The 26,202-nt window shown below is 41.6% G+C and overlaps 1 protein-coding gene across 7 annotated transcripts in view; it reads right to left on the bottom strand.

Moving 5' to 3' along the window:
- The window catches only part of ARHGEF7 (Rho guanine nucleotide exchange factor 7), a 116,078-nt gene that overhangs the window by 77,862 nt on the left and 12,014 nt on the right, over positions 1 to 26,202 (bottom strand). For 4 of the 7 annotated variants that reach the window (XR_005981286.2, XR_012057449.1, XM_030280091.4 and 1 more), the window contains exon 2: positions 23,011 to 23,097. Coding sequence is in view for 2 of the 7 variants with exons in the window: in XM_030280091.4 (XP_030135951.1) it covers positions 23,011 to 23,097 (87 nt within the window). In the remaining 5 variants the exon portion in view is untranslated. Of the gene's footprint in view, positions 1 to 23,010; positions 23,098 to 23,187; positions 23,398 to 26,202 lie in introns of those variants that run through there. The other 3 variants (XR_012057458.1, XM_030280110.4, XM_072933559.1) reach the window with 3 other exon arrangements.

The following is a 26,202-nucleotide window of genomic DNA, read 5'->3' on the forward strand; positions in this document are numbered from 1 at the left end:
TGGTAACCTGTTTGAGTACAGTCATCAGTAACTTGCAATTAAAATAAACCAGATCTGGCAGATTTTGGTCTTCTGAGTCCATGTGATGTCTGTAACACTCAACTGGGCACCTTCCCAAGGTTACAATCCCTCTTGGACATGAACAACTGCAAGTAAGGGGAGTAGCTGGTCCCTTCAGTGGCTGCACTGCTTTTTAAATCTTAGTATTAGGTTATGATTTTGGGAAGCTACTCCTTGATTCCACAGCTTCTGCTACTTCAGACTCTGTTGGGCACTTATCCTTTCACCAACCTCATTCAACACCGACATGATGGGGCAGCATGGAGAACGTAAGCCTCTCTGAGTTTCAATTAGAGCATGTCTGTCATGCCCTGTAGTACCAGCACTAGCTCACAGATAGGTGTCCCATGTTCCCCACCACAATCAACAGATGTCTGTCAAGCTTTCAAGTAAAGTTACTGCAACAGCACCTATAAAATGTTCCCATTTAAGAGGGGAAACATACATTATGGCATCATCATTTTCATACATACACAATTTCTTCCTGACTTTTCTTTTTTTTTTTTCCTCAGTAATAATTTAAAAAGAAACAAGTTATGAAAAAGCCTTAATGAAAGAACAATGTAAAAAAAAGTCTCTGGCACAAACTCCTGACTAACACTTCATGCTAACTCAAAGTATTGTAAGCACTGAAAAGGAAAACTGACCTGAAATAGATCAGTCAGTCACTGGAAATCAAAATCACACAAGAGCAACAATGACAGTGATTAAGACTACCAAAACAGGATGCCCAAAGGGCCTGGACAGTGTCTGGAAGTAGCTGATGAACATAAGCAGTCAGAATGAAACCATCTCTTTCCCAATGGCTGAACTGAGTAGTGACACAATAAATATTTTAAGGCTCAGATTAAACCAGTTCCTAGGAAAGAGGAAGTTGATATATTCAGGAAACTTTCAATTAGGTTTCGAATGTTACAAAGAGAGAGTCTGCTTCTGGCATACTTGAATTGTAGATTTATTTTATAAAATTTAAACAAGTACACATCAGCTAAACTGAACATCTCCACACTCTTACCTAAAAACACAGAAAGGATGGCTTGCCATAACTGATTTCAGATGCCTTCTGTCTAGATACATGTTCTGCCAACAATTCTCAACTAATTTCTAAAGTATCAGCTTAGTTTCAAAAGTCATGCTGTATGGAGAGATGAAGAGAGGCCTATACAATGAAGCAAAAAGCTTAATTTATATAATTAAATTTTTTGAGGGGAAAAAAAAAAAAAACAACATAGAAAAACCTTCTTCCAAAATAGGGATTGTTACCTGCAATCCAAATCTCCATTTGCAAGTCCAAGTACCACAGGCACACATCAGGATTGCTCAGACAGACTTGTTTCAGAACAGCAGTGCTCAGAGAAACAGGCATGCCCGGAGCATGTCAGAGAGCAAGAGCTGGAGGTGGGTGAAAGAAGGCATCTTATTGCAAAAGATTTTGTACTACATGAGGTTATCATCTCTCTCCTAAAATAGTCTGCTGGCTGTTTTACTACACTACCACGTGCTCCAACCACAATTTAAATACCATCACATGCTCACATTTCATCTGGAACAAATGTGTGCAGCCAAGTGATCAGATGATGCAGGGATTCAGCATCAATGGAGAATGAACTACAGGCAGAGCACGAGCCAGAAGCACGGACCCACTGACCTTAAGCGTGCTTATTCCCCCCACTGCTTATCAGCTGGGAGTCTCCTTTTGCTGTGCGCACACATAGTTTTTAAAATAAACATATTAACAAAAGAAACAGGAAAATCCTTGTAGCATTAAATATGTACTAGTAGCCAAAGAAGAAAGACTGAGGGGGAATTGTTATTGTGATGACAGTCAGAATTTGACTTAGTGTGGTTAAATAGGTGTAAAAAAAGTGGGAGGGGGGGAATAAAGATAACAAAGAAATGCGAGAATTAAAGAAAAAAAAGGAAAAAATAAATGTTACATGCTTCTGATTAGAAGGAATTTAATCAGAAATCTCAACTGCTTCCTTAATACACTGTGAAAAGTGCCAAAAATTAAGAATAAAGGCTTACTCAATCTTCATATAGCTTGTTGAAATGGAAAATAAGTAATTCTCAAGTAGTTGACAGAAATGAACAAGCCCCAAAACCAACACTTCAGGCTTCAAATTGAGTAAATTTATTCCAATACTTCCCTTTTAAAAACTGATTGAAGAACACAAAGCTCTGCGTAAATCCCTGAGCTACAACTTCTCCCAAGCACACCCTTTTCCATCCCTAGGTGATCATTATGACTCCAGCCAGTACAAATAATCTTTAAGAAGGGGCCTAGGGCTGGATCTCTCCCTCTCTCTCAGGTACCTGCAACAATGTGGTCCAGCATCCTCCACCACTTATTTACACTCATTTTGAAGGATCAGGCACAGGACTTAATCCAGGGAGCAGGGACAAGGCTCACCACCTCCTGCTGCAGTGACCAACCCCTCCTGCTGTGGCAGGGCTGGTGGGGCTGCCTGGGCAGCCCTGGGGCCCAGAGTCTTTGGCCAGGAAGAGAGGAAACTGAAGCCAATTTAATGAACAGCCTGAATGTGAGGGCATCCAGCAGCTGCCAGCCAGCAGAGAAGTCATCTCTCTGAAGGACAAGGCAGACACCCCAGGGAGAGAGAGACACACAGCACATGTCTAGGTACAACCATTCCTGCTCAGGACCTGCAAGCCCACCAATCAGTGCAAAATTTCAGCAGTAAAATCTCCCAGACCTTCTCTCACACCACCTTATACACTTTTCACTCAGGGGACCATTAAAGTGAACTCACAGAAAACTAATCCAGCAGGTAGAAAGCTTGCAAGCTTCCTGCAAATTTCATGAGCTAAACCAGTCCAGTATCACACAAGACCAGCACCAGAGCCAATGCATGGGAGAGAAATAGCCTAACTGCCAAGGGGACAAAAAAAAAAAACCCAAACAAACCAAAAACCACAAACAAACCCCAAACAACAAACAAAAAATCAAACAAACAAACAAAAAACAACCAAAAAACCCCAAACACTTAGCTACAGTTCAGCCACAGCAAATCATCCAGCATCATTCAGTAGTACATTTCTGTAAGAAATTTGAACTTAATGTTTATGGGAATATCTATAAAAATTTTCACATTCCAAACTAGCAGTTACAAGAAACCACAAAAATTCAATCCACACCAATTTGGCTTATTCATATTAATGTTTGGGAATTCAATTGGAAAGAAATAAAGATAACTTCCTTTAAGAAATTAGCTATTGCAAGAATGTGACAGTTCTGATTCATCAGGTGATACACTATATGATGGGCTTGGGTAGCCAAGCTGACAAGGGCAGCTAGAGGTGATACTGTGAGCAGTCAGCCCCAACAGTTTCTCTCAATTCCTTCTTAACAGTCCCATCTCCACAGTCCAGGGTTCTTCCAACCTCGGCACCACCCTCACTGCAGATGCCTTAACTTCAATGCCCTCTCCAAAACAAAACCACTCCCACCCCAACCTTCACAGAACAGAGTCCCCACTCCAGCCTCCCGCTGGCAACACACACTGCCTCACCAGTGCTGCCCTGATCCAGAAAGCACATGCTGGGTTTCCTACAGCCACCCCCTGAACACGGCAAGCCTCAGCCACCATTGGATCAATGCAGAGACATCCTCATCCAACCACCTGAATGCAGGCACCCAGTGCTGAGGAGTCCAGGCCCGTGGTGGTTGATGCCCTGTATGGTCAGGAATGTGTCTGTCCACAGGCACAAGAGCTCGGAATCTGGTGCAAGACTCAGGTAATGCCACCTTGTCCTTTTACAAATTACAACAGTTCAGTGACTGGCAAAGACTGCTTTGGTGTGAGCCCTTTTGCTAATCTAAGAGCTGCTCCTTGACAGCAAGAAGTTGTAGCAGAGGGCCATACACTCCTCCAGGCAGCAGCCAGGGATGCCACCTGTGGAACCAGAACAAGCACTTAAGAAAAATCAGTGACAGCCTATTCAGGCCCAAAACGTACATCTCAGATTTGCCAATAAGAAAGAATAGAGAAAGGCAAATATTATATAGTTATACTTCATCAAGGTTTCTTCCAACTGTTTGTCTCAGGGACTATCTGGATCTAAAGGTCTTAAGTGGATTTTTTAGATTTCTATAGTCACTTTGTAAATTATGCAATTTCAACTTCTACAAAAATCACAGAAATCATTTGCACAACTTAGTTACAGGATGAAGAATCACTTCCTTTCATTTCATTCCCTTCCTTTCATTGCCAATTGCTTGTTTTTTTCTAAGTAACACTTAGCTCCTGTGCAAAGAGACAGAAAATAACCTTTTCACTTTCTTCATGCTGCCTCTTACCAATATGCTATTGACCTCACATACTCATCTCTTCTGTTGACAGAAGACTCAATTTATCTGCACCTCACACAGACTCAATTCCTTCATTTTTTTGTAACAAGTTCTGTTAAGTCTTGAAATGGCAGACTATTCCATTTCCTTTAAATACAGCATTTCTCCCAGGCACTGCTGTAAATATAATTCATCTTGATGCTAGAATTCACAGAATAGTGAGTGACCAAGCACAGCATCTTTGTGATTTACCAGGACTCCACGACACCTGTCAGTAAAAGAACTCGGACACTACATTGAAATTTTAACTACAGTGAGCAACATAATACTTGGCACAGCCTCAGAAGTAGAAGGATGGAAGACAGAAAACATGAACCAAGCCTTTAAAGCTCAAGGAAGGAGCTTTAAGAAGGGAAGAGGTCCAGAGATCTATAGACCAGTAACACAAATAAGCCTGGTAAATCAATAAAATATGTATTAAAAAAAGAAAACAGAATTGGTGAGGTTTGGACAAATAGGGAAATAGAAAAGAATTAACACTGCCTTGGTAGAAGGAAGAAGCCTTTCCAAAATGCTTCTATGCATCTTAAAGCAATTAGCCAAACAGAGAGCAGTTCAGTTAATGCATCATATCTGAATATCCTTTGAAAAGACAACACAGCAAGGGTTGGTTTTATTTTAAACAAAGGTCATTTGACTAGGAGACTCCTCTTGAAGATTCAGAAGTGCTACAGAAGAAACAAAAAACAGCATACAAACAACTGGGTTTCACTACTAAGGGAGTACCAAAAGTGGCCAATAGAGATCCAATGTGGATCACATTACTCAACACAATGTACCTGCAATTTCACACAAGGCATGGAGAGAGAACTTTAATGAGTATATGAAATTATTTGAATTAGTCAAAACTTGAACTCATGGAACAGCTACTATACAATGTTGTCAGCAGTCAAGCATTAAAGTTGGGGGGGGTGGGGGGGTGGGTGAAATCCAGTGCCAACAAATGCAAAACCTACCCCAAGGCAACATAATAGAAAAAAAACCCAAACTCCATCATTATACCTGTGTAGAAATGAGTTCTCAATTAGATATTTACACTGACAGCTAAAAGATGACAGTGATTTAATCAGGTCATTAATCAGTCAAGTCATAGAGTCCAAGAAAAACAATATTGGAAAATTGGAGGCAATAAACAGACTTGTTTACTATTTCTGTAGCCTAAATACAGCTGTGGTCCACTGTGATACTACAAAACAAGAAGAGGTACAGAGATGCAAACTGTTTAAACCAACTAAATTAATGCAATGGTATTCACATGAGGAAAAAGTTAACTAAATGTGTTCATCTTGGAAAGAGATGGGATGTAGAGCAGTACCCTAACACCATATGAACTCACACATAGCATGGAGAACATCTCTGACACAAAAACAAAAGCACCTACTGCCACCAGCTGCAGCAGCTGAACAAACAAAAGGCAATTATTATAAAATGCATAGGTTAGACATGGAATTTACTGCCATAGGATGTTGTGAAGGTAAGGAGAGCTCAAAACAGCATTAGAAAGCTATTTTTAAAAGCCACAGAAGGAGCTCCACTGAGCTGTTAAATATATAGGGATACATCCCTGACTCCACAAGAAGCTCCTCAGCTATAGACTGTCAGAACCTGGAAAGATTTATCAGCAGGTATCATGCTCTATTTTTACCACTTTGACTGGGTGTTTTACCTTTTCTTCCAGGCAGCTATTACAGACCCACATCTCACAAGACAAGGTAAGCTAGCCTTTGATCTGAACTTGCATAATTATCCTTTGGTCATTGAAGGCAGTAAGACTATTTCTACATTTTTAATGTCCAAAACCAAGCTAGATAAAAAGCTTTTTATGCTAGTGTAGCTACAACAAAAAATCCTCTGTAAAACACTGGCTGAGTAACAGTAATTAGCATTTATTTCCCAAATTCTCAAAAGCATGCATCAAATTTTGTTTCACAATTATTACAGGATTTAAAAGTTGAGCTAAGCAATTAAATTGTCATACTGGAAGATACAGAAATATTCTGACAGCAGTTACCTCTGAGAAGGCTGAGAGAACATTGTACCTAGCTCAGCCTAACTGCACCCTGTTACTCCAATGGCCAGTACTGACTCAGTGCCTCCCACAGGTGTGTCCCACACACCTCTCCAGTGTGGGATCTGGTCACAGATCACAGAATCATGGGGTGAGTCACAGAAAGTGGCAGGGCTGTGTCTAAGACTGTGGACTATTGGGATTACCCAATTTCACACTGGCAATCCACAGCCACAACAAAAGACGTGCAACAAACCTTGTTCACCACCGAGAGAGGCAAACACTGTAATGCAAATACCACTAAATGCACCACCTAAACACTGCCATAACTTTGCACCACTTCAAAATTAGCTAACAATTATGTCTAGCCTTAAATGACAGCAAAGCGATTAGCAAGAAAAACAGCTCCAAATATCACCATACCAATATGTTAAAGTTATGGCACAGATATTTTGTTATAAAAAATTCATGTGATACATTAACACATGAGAGTTTTCTCTCCACTTAATCTTTGCTATTTAAATACCACAAAAAAGTCAGCCTTAGTCTAGAAGAACAAGTCATGGATTATTATACTGACCCATCTTCACAGCTGATACTGTGAAGTTGAAATTTATACTAATGGGACTTCTGTGGGAGGCTCACAATTTTCTAATATGCAAAGTCAAGACTGCTGAGTTAACAATGAGGCTTCAAGTACAACTGAAACCCCTACAGGAAAGCATTTAAAACTGAAACTATGATTTAGTTGCATAATACTTTCAGATAAAAGGATACCAACCAAACCTCATGGATCTACAGCATCCTCAGAAACACAATTCATCACTATAAAGCCATAAATGGCTGTAACACTGCATTTAGTACAAGTCTCAGAAAAAGCCAAATTAAGAGCATATATAAACCCTTTTCAGACTATTATTTCCATTACACTCCCTAAAACTCCTGTAAAATTCCTGCTCAGATCACTCAAGTGACTAACATCAGTCTCAAGATGTCAACCTTTTAGCTGTGACACCAAAGCAGAGATCCAGTTATTTCCAGAGACATGCAGCACTGGAAATCCAACTTCTGCAAGACATACAGACTGCAAAACATTCTGATTTATTAACACAGAATATGCCAATGCAATGAAATAGAAAAGCAAAAGGTTGTTAATTAAAAGCAGTAACTAGGGCTGTGATCACAAAGATACAGCCTCAGAGGAGCACACTCAGAGGTGCTCTGTGTATGGCAAGAGGAAGCATCACATCCTGTGTGGATAATGGAGTACAATGTGCCATTCTAGAAATAGGTTAAAAAGTTAAGCAAATATTGCCAACTGAATGCTCCAGAAGCATTAAGAAATGCAAAGACATGGTTCCAATACAGTGGAATTGCTTAAAAATCTTCAGCAAAGTTATCTCAAAATCGTACTGCCAGCATCTTTATGGATGACATCATCAAGAAAGTGACCTGTGTTCCAAAAAACAAAACAAACAAAAAACTCATCTTCTGTGGATGCAAAACTCTTTTAAACACACAGCAAGAAACAATGCAAAGCGAACAAAGCACAAGTTGGACAATATTGGAGTTTTCCCAGAGATCACAACTCCTAGTGAACAGTATCAAGAGAACACTCTTTTTAACCTCTAACTAGTAACAGTAGCTCTGCAAATAAATATACAGTTTTTTAAAAATCTGACACAAAGTAACTATTGAAAAGCACTTCTCATTTGTCAGGAACTGACTGAATATGCTTCTTCTGCACTATCAATCTGCCAGGCAGAATTTGTTTTGCCAAGCCTTTGCAGGCTTCTAGAAAAGCCTGCCTTATTTTGCACCAATTGGACTGTTGCTCAATACAACACACCTGATAAAACACAAACACTGTACAGGTACAGTACATACTCCTCATATTTGTGCCCTGCAACATAATTAGTTTTAGTGTACCCCAACAATAAATCCACCCATGAGAACTGTGCTCAAAGCCTGCAGCAATGGTTTCCATAATACCTTTTACAAGCAATTTCTTTCAGACAGACATTCAAACCATAATCCCAAACTGATGCCACCTTTTAAAATGGAGTTAAGCCATAATGCAATACCTGTAAAGTACCAAATCAATTCAAGTCCTGCTTCGTGCAAATTCACCACCCCAAACCCCATTATTCTCGTGTTTTCTGAACAATTTAATTTCCAAGTACTAGAAGCCACTGGGTCTCCCAACATAAGAGTATCTCCTTCCCAGTACCACCCTGCCACCCCAACTAGTGGCCAAAGTATTCTGTCAAAAACTCTTCAAGCCATGAGAGCAGGTGAACAGCTGTGCTCTCTCCAAGTTGCTTGAGAGCAAGTTCTCTCAATGTCAAACAAGCCACAGCTCACTGCCGAGAGCAGGCTGCATCTGCTTGCATAAATTCCCTCTGAGAGGCTTTTTAAAAGGCAGGAAAACAAAAGAGGAGAGAGTTTCATGCTGTAATTTCACATCCTTCATTAACTTACAAGAAGGGCACCCAAGGCTTCTTCTGGACTACAAAGCCTTCCTACTCCACAGAAGAAAAATAAATGCACAAAGATTAAAAACTTGTCTGTAATATTAAAACCAGGATTATTTCAAACAAACCTCGGTATATCTCACTTCAAGTATCACCACAGTTACCTTAGGGTAGACACTGCCATGAAAATATAATTATTTCCCTTGGGTCATCTATCTAGTGAAACTATTATATTCAGTAGGTAGTGAGGACACTCCTTGATGAAACCTGCCTTAACTACTACCAAGAACAGACTAAACTTGAGAGCAATTACAAGCAGCAACTAGATAGAATTCAATCCACCTTCAGCACTTTCAGTAGTGAAGTAAAACAATTAAGACCCTATTTGAAGGGCTGAGAATTGCAGTACATTCCCCCAATAGTTAAAGTCTCTAACGAGGCACAAGTAAAAGTCTGACAAGCTTTACCTCCAAGAGAAAGCAACTGCCCAATTCAAACAACATAAAACAAAAGCTACATCCAGAAATGAGGAGAGGAGGGTGCCAGACAAAGGACACTGCCAGTAGTAAGTTTCACCTAAATTTAGGACAGCATTTTTCAGATGTCTGGGTCAATGCTGTCTTCCTTTGTATTCCTAAAGACTTGATCCCACCCACCCATAGGTCATCCTCTGGAGAGGCTTCTGTTGTTGACCATAACAGGAAGCCTCTCCATAATTAACTCTAGGTGGGATCCATGAGAAAGCGCTGAAGCCAAGGGGAGGAAAGGATAGTGTTACAGACACTTGCAGCCTTTGCAAAACCCACTTGTTTCAACTACATGCTCAGCTACAAAGTTGCACTCTCCCTTTCCCACTAGTTTTTGAGTCCATCGTTTCCTTTGCTGTAACAAATTGAACTGGCTGAAAACTAAATAAATACAGGTTTTTTTTCCCGGAATCTACAGTAAGCAATTACAAAAGATAGATAGAAAAATACTTGTCTCTTTGGCCAGAGACAGCACTGACCTGGAAACATCAGAAATCAGGGTTAGACAGCTGATGCTAAACTAAGAATGACAGGAATAAGGAAACAGAAGCAAGTCACCTAAGGAAACATTGCAGAAATGAAGATCAGAACTCAAAACACAAGTGGAAAAACAGAGCCAACGAGAAAGAGAGAATGGGAGAGGAGAAACAAACAGTTACTAAGAACTTGGTGTAGAAGCCAAGTTATATCATCCCTCTGCTATCAACACTTAGAAAACACAGTAGTTGAGAATATGCCCATCTCTTCCCAGCTCAACACAAAGCAGAAACCTGAGCTTATCACCACCGGCAGATAAGCTGACAGCTCAGGTGCAGAGGCTGAGATGGAGACATGGAAATGCCGATCTCCCACGCATCATCAAGCTGCCACACAGAACTTTCTTTCTCCCTACTTTTTTTGAAGCCTAGGATCACCTAAAGATGATCTACATATTCCTTGTACAATAATCTATCCTCCCACTCTGTGCCAGCCCCAGCTCCTCCTTGACCTCCGCCAGGTCAGTTTGGTAGGAAAGAAAGCAGGTTAGCAGGGTTATTCCTATCAGCTGACCTTCCTGCACCATCTCACCTCAGAGCCTGCCAAGCATCCATGCGAGACAATGGATGGGCAAGAAACAGGTAAGTGATAGCATGTGTCACTGCTGCCACAATGGTTTATCTACCCTAGGAGCACAGCCTGGCTTCAGCCTGCTCTGCGTCTTGTTCTCCACTCACAGCTCCAGCTGAGGCAAACCACAGACACTCCAGGCTGCAGCTCAAGCACCATGAAACAAGGGCAAAACCACCCCTTCAGAAACCAAACCAAAAAAACAACAACAAAAAAAAAGGTACTGTGGAAAGAACTGCATTCATACAGCAGCTACTAATTCTGCCTCCAAACTCATACTTAAATCTAAGTCTGAGACCATCCAATGAATAAAGGAAGAGCAATGAACAGCTTTCCATCTGGAACCAGGCAAGTTTCCTAGAAAAAACTGAGCAATTACCTGTTTAGCACAATGCACATACAGAGGGGGCCTAATAACGCTTTTCGGGTTTGGCATAGCAATTTCTTTGGTTAAACAGACCAAATTTCTTAGATAACATCTACATCAATTGAGGGAAGTGTGATGTGCAAAAGTTAAGCCTACAGTTGTTCCAGTCTTGCAATGCTTTTACAATACAAAGATAAGTATTCCACTTATCTTTTTTAAACTGAACTAATACAAAAGCTGATTTATTTACACCTGTGCAAAACAACACTAAATTACAGTGTTTTGAGTGTGTCAATTGAGAACAACAAACTGCAGCATTCTAAGTTACAACAGTCTCTCACTTCTGTCTCAAAGCGTATTTTCATGACCTGAGATTTTTTTGATTGCTCTAAAGGTACATGTATAATCTTCTGCATTTGCTGACAACTGCTATAAATAAAATTACACCAATTCAATTAGTTTTGAATGCTGTAGTGATATTTGAATACCTCTAGCAAGACTTATTAACAAAAAATTAAGAGATAAGCCATCTTAACAAACAAGTACAGGCAGGAAACAACTAGCTGACTGGTATTCTCAAAACTGCTGAGCCTCCAAGCCAACTAATTAACTCAGGCCATAAATAATAGGTATATGTGGTCAATTTAACTATCAGCAGTTTACAATATCAAAGTCAGGTAATTACTACAACTCTGTATTTTAACAATAAAGAATTCTCTTTCAGTTTTACTGCCAAGTACAGAGAATAACTTTAGCTGCATTTATCCATTAAATTTATCTTTTGCAAAATGTTCATGCGACACCAAGATGAAGAACTAGCCTAAGGCAAAGGGTTTGAAAATTAATTTTCTTGTAATTTACTTTATGCTGCTCACAAGCCCACAGGGTGGATGGATTTAAATGGCCTATTCAAATAATGATTAGATTAGTACAGATTAACATCCTGTTACATGTTTGTAATTCAAACACTTTCCTAAACAGTTGGCATCAATCTTTAGAGGGAAAAAAGTGAGTGATTACCCTATCTTCACACATTTAAATGCTTTAACATACATGTTTTAAATGCTTTAACAAAAAAAGACTATGATGAACTATGTCATGATTTCTGCAGAGGTTTGCTTTTAGACAAAACATGGTAACTGCCTAAAGTGTACATTTCGAGGGCTCTCTATGAAGCTAATAAAAATATAGAACATGCAAAAAAAAAATCATTTCAATGTGTTTTTTCATTTAACAAGTAGGAATCTTTGTGCCTGATGATTTAAAATCAAGTGTTTCCAGGCACTTTCTGCTAAGAGACTTAAGAATTCAGAACTGTCTTTTTCTTACCTCGTTTCTATTCATTAATTATGTGAACACGTGTGGAGGGGTGATAAATTCCACTCCCTCTCCCACTTTCTTTGCTTTGTACAGACTGAATGAACCTCAAAACATTTGAAGAATAGACTGCTCCAGTTAAAAAGTATGTAAAGGTCTGTTTATTTTAGATTGAGTTGCTGCTGTCAAAAGAAGACATCCCAGACTCCTCCCTTCTCCATTGCATCCTCTGTGCCAACCACTCAAGCAATCCAGCTCTGAGGGTCAGTCACAACTGGAAGAAAAATCTAATACACAGATTGACAGGGAAGCAATGAACAGTTTACTGAGAGCCTGTCAGATAAAAATAAAGCAAGATGTTTTACTACTCCCATTTCTTTAGAAATAATCATGAAACACAATGTAAACTCATCTAGATTATGTAAAATAATACACAGATGATACACACTTGCTGACAGAATTTACAACTCTGTTAGGAAAGTAAAATATGGAACTGACTGATACCTTGCTGGGGTGCTTCCATTGCAACTCACATTGATTTAAATCAGTGTGCCCTTCTCTGCCATGCTCAGTCACTGCCAGGCAGGTGGGCAACAAGAAAACAGATACCCACAGTACTCATTCATGAAATTTTTTCAGAGGGGAACTTAAAGAAGTGGGGAGAGAGAGGAAACAAGAGATCATTTAATTAAAGCTAGGGCAGTGGTTTGTTTTTCAGCAGTACTTGCCTAGAAGAACTGCTTTTGCTGGCACTTCCAGCCAACATCTTCTAAAAACATCATGCAAAACAGCCTAGGGATTGCTGTGAAGCAAGAGTGGACATCACACTGAGAAGATTTGATCAGGCAGGAATTCTGCAAATAATTTACCAAGCATATATCTGGCAAAAACTACTAAGCATACCATCACCACATTCTCACTAACCATCACTAGTCCTCCCTCTGATAACAACTCTTCTATCCTCAAGGACAATATGTCAGGGGCAGGGGATAGAAAATAAGAGTGGAGAGCATGGGAGTAATTTTTTTAAGATTTCGATATTAAAAAATCACTCAGCACTAGCAGGAGAGGATCTGTGAAGATGCCCTTACATCAGATAGTAATGAAGTATTTGTTTTTGGATTCCCCCACCTCTAGTTTTTCCTTTATTATCTCACAGCCAAAGGCAGCTGCACTACTACCTTTCATAGAGCTGGTGAAGCAAGTAGCATTGAGGATCTGCATCAAAGGAGCTTGGCTCAGTATTTAATGTTTTATTTGTTAATTGGACTCAAAAGCAACTGCTGCTTACCAGTTTCTAAACACTCCAATCTAAGAAGTGTGACCAACAGCAGTCAAAAAAAATGGAAGAAGTCTATGACTTCAGCTGAAGTTTGGGGGAAAAGGAATTAATCAGGATTTCATCTGCAAAATATGAGCCTCTAGCCCCAGCCCTTCAGAAAGCAAAGGGTACCCCAAGAATGCTTCACACTCTCCCTGCTGGTCCCAAAAGTAAAGAGGGCAGCTGCTGAGCCACCCACACACAGGCTCCCAACAAAAGCTGCCAGCAGGGCAGAGCCACTCAGGACACCACTCAGGCAGACAGCCTGGCACCAGAAGGAATACCCACCCCTCTTCTTTCCAAGGCACCAGTGCTCAGGCTCCAGTATTTACACTTGGCCCACAAGATAGCACTGACAGAAAAACTTTGCTCCCTTTTTTTTTCTCCGTCCCTGCCTCTCTCTGTCACCAGGTTCAGCACTGGCGCAGGGCTGATTCAGAGAAGGACTGCCACCTACTGAAAACACCACATCATTTTCCCACATAGCTGAATCTCCCTCCCCACCTGCTCTCAGGCTACCCAACCAACTGGATCCTGCTGGCTTCATCTAAGAGGCAGAGTACGAGGCACACAGCTGAAGGCAGCTTTTGTTCAGTAACAAGAATCTGAGGTTTTCAGCACTACAATATCCCCCATTACCTAGAATTTTTCAGTATTTCCTGAAAAACAGAAAGACTTGCGAAAAGCTAGAAGTGTCAAAAAAACCTGCTGCTCTTCACACAGACACACTACAGCTCTCAGTAATACTGACAGCACCAGCCCAGTACCTGATGAAACATCTAAACACAGTTAACTGTAGAGAAATAGAGGGCTCAAGCTGAAACATGCAAGTGATAGAGCCATTTGTGTATTCAGCTGACCACAATAAGACACCTCCCCTTCAGGAAATGGAGAAATCACCATATTCTAATATTTATTTTCCTTTTAATTAGAGCAAGGTGCTTTTCCTCTCTCATCAACACCATCTTTCAAAATCAAGCTTGTGAAAACTACTCTCCGCTGCAGAATGCATATCACCTTTCCCACACATGCCAGGATATTTGCGTGCAAGCAGAAGTCAGGAATAGTTGCAAAGCTGGAAGCACTTAAAAATCAGAGCAACTCACAAAAGACCTAGATTTGGTACTCCACCATTTACAGATAACTGAAGTAATTTATGTCAGCTCTTAAGTTCAAAGAAAAATCAAAATATTCTGGTGAGATGACAGTAAACAAAAGCAGCAGCTTGCTTTGCCAGGCTGGACTCTCCTCTGCATAGTCCTCATTTGAGGTAAGGTTCAAAGCAACTGTTCTGCCAGAATTCCTCCCTTGCCAAAATGATGCAATACAGTCATTGTCACAACAGGAGAAAGTTTTCCAGGTTCCTGAAGAGACTGCCATCTGAGTGCAGGATGCACTTCAGCTCTGAGGACCTTCTTAGTCCAAATGCACACGTTATAAAAACACAATGTTATGTTATTAAGGTCTGCAGGTACTCAAGCTTTCTTCACACAATACACCATCACCAACTATAACCTACTTTGTATATTTTTTGGTTTTCTCTGTCACACACATGCTTGGGAAATAATCTGACACCTAATAACAATGTAACTGTGTTCAGCATACACAATAGTAGTCCTACAGTGCAAGATTTAGCCACATTTCTATTTTTAGTATGTTTGCCAGCTAAAAAAATCTCTTCAAAACTATTCAAGAGAAAAAGTGTATGTGTAGGGAGGGAGTCTGAAACCTCCTAAGTCCAACTTCACAAGGCATTCATAAAAATCACAACAGCAACTTACAAGACCATAGCCATCCTCTGGGAAGTAAAAAGGCAGGCAGGTCCTGACAGGAACAAGACCTGACTTCTAAAATGCACTTCTCTGCTGAGCACTGGGCTCACAGCAGGTGCCACACTGCCCTGATGCCATCTCCATTCCTCTCTCTACTGTCCCTGCTGCTCTCTTGCTGAGAGGGACAGGGCAGCTCACCTGCTCTCCTCCCAAGACCTGCCTTCACACCTGGCATCCCCACCACCTCTGCACAACCTGCTCCCTGCTCAGAGCTTATCAGAAGGGTTCCCCTTCCCACAGCTCCCACCCTTCAGAAAACCAGCAGATGCGCCCTTCCTCACTGTGCTTCACAGCAAAGGAGGGCATGAGAGGGCTAAAGAAATCAGAGGGCAAGAACTCCTCTGACAAGTCAGGAGGACAGTGTATAAACCAGGAAGCAGACTCTTCTCCCTTTTTAAAGACTCCAAAGTTCTGCTCGAAACCCTCCAACTCTCTCTACCTACCCCTTTTTGCCAACTTTCCTAGTTTCCACACCTTCCCTCAGATGATTAATTCCTCTTCTATCAAAGAAGCAATGAAATCCTCTTGTGAAAACAGTCTGCTATATTTGAGCATATAACACTGAAGTCTTCTGTACATTCCCTATTAATAGTGCAATACATTTTAATTGCTAGATGAAGGTTCATTTCATTCTCAAGATCCAAATGAACACCACAAATGAAGCAGTTACACAGAAGCCTCTCCCAAACCACAGAGCAGCTCATTTGCAAAACTGCTCTGAACAGACCTATACCAGTGCTGTGGCTTGACCTGGCAGGCAGCTGAACACCACTGAGCCATTCACCCACTCATCCCCAGCCCACCTCCCCCACAAGTGGGACAGGGGACAGAACTGGAAAGACAGGTTAAACTAATGGGTTGAGATAAAGGTAGTTTAATGTGACAGAGAAGGAAGAGAAAATAACAATGATAAGGGAATATAGAAAAAATGTGATGCACATGCACCTGTTGACCAGGGCCCAGCCAGTGGTCAGGGAACAGCAGGTGGACACCCCTCTGGTCACCTCCTCCCAGTTCCAGTGCTGAGCATGACACTACACGGTGTGGGATATCCCTCTGGTCAGCTGGGGTCAGCTGTCCTGGCTGGATCCCCTTCCAACCTCCTGTCTGCCAATCTCCTCCCTGGCAGGACAGCACAAAAATCTAAATAGTCCTTGCTTTAGTGTAAGCACTACTCAGAAACAACTAAAACAGTGAGTTATTAAAATTGTTCTCATTATAAATCAAAAATTCAGCACTGTACCAGCTTCTAGGAATAAAATTAACTCAATCTCAGCCAAAACTAGGAGGACTAGTTAATATTTACTGTGTCATTGCAACTTGCCTTGTACATGCTGACCACCAAGACATGACTGAAACATTTTGGATTTATTCTAACATGCTAGACTCCCCCTCACATTTGCTTCATGCAGGAAAGAAAGGAATCTGCACTCCTGATAGATCCATTGTGCCAGTCTCTACATGCACACTGTCTTATATGTTTGTGATCAAAGTACCACAAATCAGGCAATACAAAAGAACTGGCAGAATTTAAAATATTCATGGTCTAATTCAAAATTTTGAAATTACTTTTTCACCTTGAAAGTACTGAACATAGACCTTAAGTAGCAAAAAAAAAACCCAAAAAACTAGCACATTAAAAAAAATACTAGCACTATTTGTTACATTATTCATTACAAAAACACACTTGTAATGCACTTTTGTTACTTGATAGCTTTCATCTAAGTCTTTTTCAAATTATCATATATCAGGTGCTTTTGAACCTGTAGCCCAATAAGGAGGTTCATTCTTCTCTTTAAAGCCACTGGACTGACTTTAGTCAGGAGGCATAGCACAATATCATGCTACTGCTGATGCAACAAGCTCACACAAGGCAGAATCACAAGAAGTAAATTCTCAGGGAAAGAGAAGGAAGGTTTAAGTGAAAAGGGAACCATGTAAGGATTTGAAAAGCTACCACGCACATGTGTGTTTTAGACTGGGTTTTATTAAATAAAACCGTACAGTTTCTGATACTACCATTCCTCCCTGTCCAATGCCATATGTTTCTGCCTCTGTGTCACCTTCTCAGCTAGCACAACACTACACATGAATGATATACAAGATGAGAAACTGGCTTCATCTCAGGAAAAAAAATACTATTTTTCCATCATTCTATCTGTGAGACACCCTTAAAGTAGTATTCAAAGGTTTCTCTTCAATAGCAATACAAAGGACTGACAAACACATGAAACAGTGTCAGTCCTACGCCTGCTACTCTGTGCATCATAAAAATTCTTCATATCACAAGAAGCCATTCTTATGAAAATAATGTAAATAAGTCAACCAACAGCATCTCCCTGTCTTAAAAACACATTTACACATGAGAAAAAGGATAGAAATTAAGGGTGTGAGGGAGAGAGAAGTAGTCACATGTTGGAGGTCTGCACGTACAAGACAAGTTGCAGTGACATGCTACACTTTGCTGTAAGCAATATCCAAAACATATTCAAAATAGTTTTGTGAACAAGTAGAAATCGGGGTGGGAGTTGGGGGAAGGAATACAGTAGACACATCTTAATTAAAAGATAAGACAACTTTTCGTCTTTGAAAAATATAGCAGTAAAATCTCAGCCTCGAAATAAAACTTCACAATGTGCAGTCTGTAAGCAAAGAATGGTAACTTTAAAACATTGAAATTCTGGAAAATGTTTATGACATTTAAGAATCATGAATGAATTTGGCAGCGCACCTTCTGGGTTAGAAAGACATAGTGTTGGAATAAACCCAGGAGCAAATCTAAGGAATATTGTTCTTGACAAAATAATGATAGTCTGAACAAGGGCTGAAAGGAATAGATAGATGATTTAATTTCTGTATCATCATCCTAAGACTGGCATGAAGGTCTTCAGTACTAGAAAGCTATTTATTCCTAATTCACTGAGAAGTGAATGTCAGCCAAGTCCATCCACACTAGCAGCATAGCTCTACACCTTCCTTATGCAAATAGGTCTTTGAAAGTGAACTGACAGAATACCTTTCCAAGTCCACACTGGTAGTAGGACTGTAGCCATAATGACCTAAAGAAAGGGCAAGGCTCGGGGGAAAGAAGCATCACCTAACAGATGAACTGCTGCATTAGAGGTGGGCATGTGGGAAGAACACAGACAGGTACCCTGGCTCCCAAAAGACTACCTGCTCTAACAGAGTGACACTAGCACCCCTTACAAACTTTTCCCCAAGGCTGGAGCTCCATTATAGACATTTACCGGCATTTGTATATCTTGATTAAATCTTGAGTGCTACGAATTTTATTTTACAAATTTTATTTTACAAATTTGCATGCAGTGCTCTGGGCAAATCCCTCTTGTTCAAGAGATTTTATAATATACAAACACAGGCTCTCCTTAAACTGTGTAAGACTGCCAGATTTGCTTTATTTCTTCTTTGGTTAGTTTATTATAAAGTCCTGGGCTTGGCATTGCTGCCTCTGTAATAAAATGACCATCCTTGAATCCTAGAGGCAAGCAGGTCTCTTGGCAGGTAGAGAAAAGGTTCTCAGATCCACGGCTTGTCAAAATATTTTTCAGCTCAAGAAACCTGTTAACATTACATATTTGTAGATAAGCAAGGATTAATCTTTTATTTTATGAAACCCAGCAAAAAACCCCTGCAAGATGCTACTTATGGAATCTGATCACACAGACCGTGACATTGTTCACAGGATATGCCAAACATTCTGCTCTTTAAACAGCAGATACTAACATGGTTTCCTATTAACCTATTTTTGTTTATTATTCTACATTCTACTGCTCTCCCAACAAACTTCACTGCTGTTGAACTACACAGTGATTTCTCCAGGGCTTGTTTGTGGTCCTGCAAGCTGTCAAACAGCTCTGGTGAAAGAATAAGAAAAGGCAGCATTATATTCAGAAAGCTCAAAGCTCCTTTGAAAAAGAACAAAACTAGAGTAACATGACACAGGTACAAGACAATCATAATGGCAAAACTTGCTAGGGCTCAGTTAGAAATAAGCCATCTTTTTGTCATTTTTGTCTCCTTTGCAAGACTTCTGTGTAAGATATACCTGCAGTGAGTTCCTTCTTAAGGATACATATCCACCCACATTCTACCAGAACAGTCTCTCAGGTACAACAAGTATCTAGGACCCTGTTTTGAAAAGGAGGTCATGCTCCTCAGAAGGAGCATTACATACTCCTCAGAACAGCATTACAGTTAAATGTCTTCCCATCTAAAGAGAAAACTGGGTGGGGAGACAGCCTTTAAAGCAAAAATGGCAAGAAGAGTTTCTAGCAAATATCCAATTTGCCCAAGGAAAAGGTGCACAGTAAGATGTGAACTGACGACACAGGTAGCTATTCTACAGTCCCCTCCATCTACACAGACATTGAGTAACAGCACTGAAGGCTCAAAATAGAATAAACTACTCAACACTACAATTATTCTAAGGATGCACTAATGGCTTTCAGAAGGGAAAAAATATGGAAATTCAGTCCCTGGTGGAGGTCTTAGGAACATTTTTCTTTAACAGGTCTCAGTTCCTTGTATACACATACAAGAAAACTGTGTTTAAAAATAATTTTTAAAACCCAATACTTGCAGCACATTCTTCTGGTTATTTCTGGAATCATGCTTTGCTTTACAAAGATTGCTGCAAGCTCCAAATTAAGTATTCTCTTTTCTACGGAACACTTAAATATCAAAAAATACTAGGGGGTGTAGGAAGGGAGCCACTGGTTTTCTCTGAGGAACAGCAATCCCCATTAGAATTTGAAATACCCTTTCTGAATGTTTTATTATCTTTCTAGCAACCCAAACTTACTGGGAAGCAAGAGGAAGAAAATAAGAACAGCTTTCAGACACTAACATTTTTCCAAACCAACAGATTTTCTCATCTCTGCCCCTTATTTCACGTGTAGGAAAACAAAGTTATCATGTCCTCTAAAAAAAGGATTCACAGGTGAAAGCACCTCTAAGAAGCCATCTACTGCTGTGCAGCTTTCCATTAACCACAGTAGTTTATCAAATTCTCAAATATGCCGTAACAAAGTCTTCTAAACTGGAGACCTACAGAGCTCCAGCAAGACAAGAAGCTCTGACATGGCTTCATAAAAATGAAGCACCACTGCTTCCAAGAGGAGTTCAGATCTAGAAGCAAAAATACTTGTGCAATGCTGATCTTAGGCTAACCAAACCACTACCACACTTTCACCAGGCTCACAAAATAACATGCAGAAGAATCATCTGATCCAACTACATATAATTCACATTCAACATAAGGCTCAAGCACAACCCTTATAGGTCACTAAAAACTCCACATTGTGGAATACTTACTAGGAAAAGCACCACATTACTGCACAGAATAACATCACATCCCCCACACCACCCTAGAACTTCCTCTGATACCCATACTGTCCAAATATTTCTATTATTTAAGCTACCAGATACACATCTAACCCTTTATCAAATATTTGTACTCACCACTAACTCCTTGTTAGCTCATCTGCTCTCTCTGATAATATCCCCTAAAGCAGTTCCAGAGATGCTCCTCACACTCTTTGCTCAACGCAATCTCTAAACCCTGACTGCGACTCAGGAAGCATTACACACACCCTGCACAGGGGAGCTGTGGCATCTCCCCAGTTCCCACGGTGAGGAAGGCTCAGATGCTCCAGGGCTGACTCACACCTTGTTAAAAGAGCCCAGGAGTAGCGGATGGCCAAGAGGCCCCTGCCAGCTACTCCCTGGTTAAATCCAGGTTGCCACTGCTCTCATCTTTGGCCACAGTTAGGAGGTTGGAAAAATTAATGAGAAAACAACAGGGAACAATGTACAAACCATAAATACATGCACAAGAGCTCCATAAGCCCAAGCATTTGTGCCCCTTCTTGCCAGCTTCTGAACTCTCTGGTAGCTTGGGAGTAATTCCTGTTCCAACATGCTGAGCTGGAAGCTACTGCTGCCAGTTACCTCCACGTAAGAAAGGTGTTTCCGGCAGTCTTGCTGAGAAGCCCCTGAGGCCAGGTTAACAATTTGACTATTCCCAAAGATATTCGGGCTCTCAGAACAAGAGCAAAATTATCTTTTCTTTCAATCATTTTTCTTCATTTTCTCGTCACTCCAAGGAAAAGAGCTGACAAAAGCTTTTTGCAACTAGAAAAGATAACAAAATGCAACACTGTAACTATGCCCAGCCTGTCACAATTGCAATAGCTTCAAGCTTTGTGAGAGATCTGATGAAGAAAATTAGTAAAGGGGAGGGGGTGATATTAATGCCATTTTCCCCCTCTTTGACATTTGCAACACTCAATTTATTTCTGCATTGAGATCACAAGTGCCTCCTCCCCCAAGCCCCCCCAGTTCATGAATGTCTACCACTTGAAGTTTGGATCTGCTCACACATACGTGAATGTTCAAAACATGAACATTCTAGGGCTCAATGTGTCCCTAGAAAAGACAAATGGGAGTGACAGCTGCTCCAAAGCAAAAAGAATGCCTGACATGATGCACTGTTAACCCCAGAACCTGGTTTCTGAGTATTTCAGAACTTAATTTGGTTTTTCTCCCAAGAAATCTTAAGGGATTTTCTACATATATGGCAGGGAGAAGGGAAGGAAGGTAAAAATGTAAGCACAAGAGGAGTGCTAGAAGAGGTCTTAATTTCCATCTTTATCCATGAGGGAACCTAAGATTAAGAGCAAGTCCTGCAAGTATCATTTATTTCACTAATGATACTTCACTGTTTAGAGGTCTCAGGAAAGCAATCAGAGTTTTTTTTTTAATGACTTGCTTGCGATTTTGCCAGGTTACTGCCTGGCAAAATCACAAGCAAGACCAGAGGTACCATAAGACCCTGCGAATTAATTAAGGCAACACTACATTAATTTAAGTCCAGAAGCACCAGAAACCAATTTTTCCACCCAAAAAATGTCTTCAAGAACTGAAATTACAATACCTCTCACTTTCCAACGCAGAGAAGCTGAAACCTGTTTTCAATCTCATCAGTTCCTTCCCACACGCCAACATCAAGTAAACTCGACAGCAGTATGTACTTGCTATAGCTAAATATACCAGCAATATTCGAGAACCTAATTTGCAACCCTGCGAACACACGTTCGGAAAAGATGGCAGTTTGCTGGGCTTTTATGTAATGCAAATTTAAATAGAAGAAACAGCACCTGCCATTTTCTGCAATTAGCATTTCGTTCGGTTATAGGCAACTTAATTTCCCTCAGCCGACCGCTGCGCTTCCAAAGCGATTCCACGAATAAAGCGGACACAATTGATACGTGCCAAGCATTCACTCGGACAGAAGAGCAGTGGTTTTGGCCGCCCCGGGGCCAGGCACTGGTGCCTGCAGTGGCAGAGGGACGGGGCGCGCCCTGCCCGCGGAGCGGCGCGGCCCTTTCCTTCCACGCGGCCCCGGCACCCGCGCCCGCTGAGCGCGGCCCCGCGGGGCACGGCCGCACCGCGCCGCACCGGGCAGCGCCGGGGGGCGGCTGCCGCTTCCCGCAGCCCCCCGGGCCCGCAGCCAGGGGAGGGGCGGCCGCCACCATCTTGTCAGCCGCGTCCCCGGGCACAAAGGAGGGCGAGAAACCCCCCGTTTTTAAAACCCAGCCCCGACTCACCTCCAGGCGCAGGGAAGCACCGCAGCCCCGCAGGAACTCGCGGATGTTGCTCAGGCACTCGCCCTCCGTCCGCGGCTCCGGGTATACCTGCAAGAGAAGAGGCGGCGGCTCAGCGCGGGGAGGAGACGGGACCGCACCGCAGCGGAGCGGCGTCCCCCACCCCGCCGCTCCCCTCACCTCCCGCTCCCTCCGCAGGCAGCGGCGCCGATCGCTCCCACTGGAGGGCTTGAACCGGGAAGTAAACACGGAGCACAGGAAATGGCGTGCGAGGGCGGGGGGCGGCGGGCAGGAGCGCGGGCAGGGGTGCCCCGGCCGGGCGCGGTCGCGGGCGGCTCTGCCCCGGCGGGGCGGGCGGAGGCAGGCAGGCCGGCACGGAGGGAGGCGCGGCCCCGCTCGGCCCTCCCCGGCCCCGCCCCGGCTGCGGTGGGAGCGGCCCGGGCCTCCCCGCGCCGTGTTCGGAACTGTTCAAATTGCTGACACACAGACCCCAGTGCCGCGGTGGTCTGGCCGCGGGGCGAAGCGGCCCAGCGGGCAGCCTGGGGACAGCCGCTCCTCGCGACACGCGGTGACCGCGCACAGGGTCCCGGCGCACGCCGCGGGTGGCCGCTGTCGCCAGTGGGGCTCGTCGGTGCCCTCCTTCTGACTCCGGTCCATCCCTGGGTATCGGTTTTCTAACGAGGAATATATCAGAAATGCCCCAAAGACCTTCGCGGGAAATGCCAGCACCCGAAGTTAATAATCTACCAATTCAAGGGTCTGATGTTAACAACCTTTATCTGTACTTTATTAAATAGCCCCTTCCTACCCCAGAAGAAGAACAACTTCGCAAAGAGGAAATCCTTGACTGAATCTAAGACAGTTTTGGCAACTCAGCCGTCTGCTCTCTGCAGCCACACTCACGGTGCCTTCAGCTCAACCTCTGTGTGCCCCAAAAGTGTAGCCCTTCCATGGAAAAGCAGCCTGCCCTAAGAGCTTCAGGGACATGGCTTAACTTACCACAGCTTAACGAAATTCTATGTGCACCTTAGCATCGTTTCACAATAAATTAATTGATTTCTGCAAAGTAGTTTAGCAAACAAATCATTGCCCAAACTGACACCTGCCATTCTGTCAGAAGGGGAAAGCCCAGCACAGAGGTGCAAGTCCCAGGAACCCGAGGTGTTGCAACACACAGTGTCACGGCCTTTGATCATGCATTACACTCAGAGGAGGTTTCATTATATGCATACATGTCAAGGTTACATAAACTCACAGCATAATCCACCTGCATAGCACTGGGAACTTCACATCAGGTTGACTCCAAACATTCCATCAAACTGAAACAAAGGTAGTGCCTTCCCATGTGATTATAAGATATTAAAGATACCTCTGACCCACAGAGGTACTTTTTGATACAGAATTATTAACACAGAGGTAATTTTTGATGCCACAAAAATTAACAAAGATGACAGCATGACAGGGTGAACCTGGCACAAAGAAATTGAAAACACAAGTCACTATCATTTTCTAAACAAAATTCAGATGAGTCTTAAATGAAAGCCACTAGACTGTAATACAAAGAAGTTGGTAATGATATCAGTTGAAGAATCTTCCTTTCCTTAAGGAAAGAATGCAAACACACACCCATTCAAACTCCTGAAATTTTTTGGTACTGCAATATATCACTGTGGCATAAGAATAACCCTTTACTACACTAAAACATAAAAGGAATCCTAAAGAAGCCCTATGGAAGTACTACAGCTCAAAATATAACTTCAGTAAGTTTGAAGGACAGAAGAGGTGAGAGAGCCCTCCTGAAAACACCATGACCTTCAAATCTCTTGCTTGAAATACTTTTTGATTACTCAATTAATTTCTTAATCCTAGTAAGAAATCTAAAGCTATCATGCCAACATCCTTGTTAGAATAAGATGCTGGGAATTTTTTCCAAGTTGATGTTTCTAGTATGTTCTCTCCTATATGTTCTTAATATTCATACAACAATGATATCGTTGCAATTTATAACTGTTTTATCTTAAACTATTTGCATAATAACTGGGGTTTATCTCCTTTTAGATGTGCTACTTCATTGTCTCTTTTTCTACCCACCATTTTCTTTTTCATCTACTTTGTTCATCAAGGTCTCTTTACATTCTGAGAAACCTTAATGTTACTTCTGCTCTTCCAGCACAAATAATGTATGTCTCCTAAGAAATCACAGTAAATCCAGGTTTCTCTTAAAGCAAATGTCTTCTCTCATAACATAATCCACATTAACACAAAATCTCAAAGTCTCCAACACATTAAACTCAGTAATTCTAAGAAACCCAGACGTGTGCTACCATGTAGTGTGCACCTCATAAGAGGCTACACATAATTCATAAAAGATGGAACAGTAACTGGAAAGAGGGAAAAAAAAAAAAAAAGTGGGTTAGGGAGAAGAAAGGCAAAAACTTTCAATTGAAGATTAAAGAAACAACAAGCAAAGAAAACTCAAACCCAGCAAATTGTTCCCTCTCAGGTCTGGAAGCTTAAAATATATGCCAAATACACCACTGAGACCTTAGCCTCACCAACACTCTAATGCATGTTTTCAGTCAAAAATCATCTTCCTCAAAACAATAAAATAAGTTACAGTAAATCTTTAGAAATGTCATTTCTTCCTTCAAAATAAGGGAAAATACGTTGGAGTGATAAAAGAAGCAGGGTACATTTTCTCAGCTCTCTGGCTGCAGCGGCATTTTTATACAACAGAAGACATAAGCATATGGGTAAAGAATTTAAAAATATCTTAGCATTTGCATCCTGCTAGAAATGTAAAGCATTAATGATTCCATAAAATGAAGCAAACCCGTAATTTACCTGGAGAGTTTTAGTGTTATTCTGGCAACTTTCTCCTACAGACAGCTGAGAAACACAATAAGGGACCTGAAGAACAAAATCAGCCCTGCGACAGAATGTTGAAGTGCAGTTATGTGGGCCAGGCCCATGATAAAATCACACATATGGTACATGATATCCTTTACAGTTACAGGAGCATGACCTCTCACACAGATCACATTTATAGCCTCATAGACTATTCAAAATGTACCAGAGCATCATGCAAGAAGACCAAAGGCAGGTAAGTCCTAGTCCACCTGAAAGACAGCTAATCTGTACACAGACAAAGGATAAATAAAAGTAGGCTCATATTCCCAAATTACTTGGCTGAAT

The sequence above is a fragment of the Taeniopygia guttata genome, chromosome 1 (assembly GCF_048771995.1).
Source record: "Taeniopygia guttata chromosome 1, bTaeGut7.mat, whole genome shotgun sequence".
Classification (NCBI taxonomy): Eukaryota; Metazoa; Chordata; class Aves; order Passeriformes; family Estrildidae; genus Taeniopygia; species Taeniopygia guttata.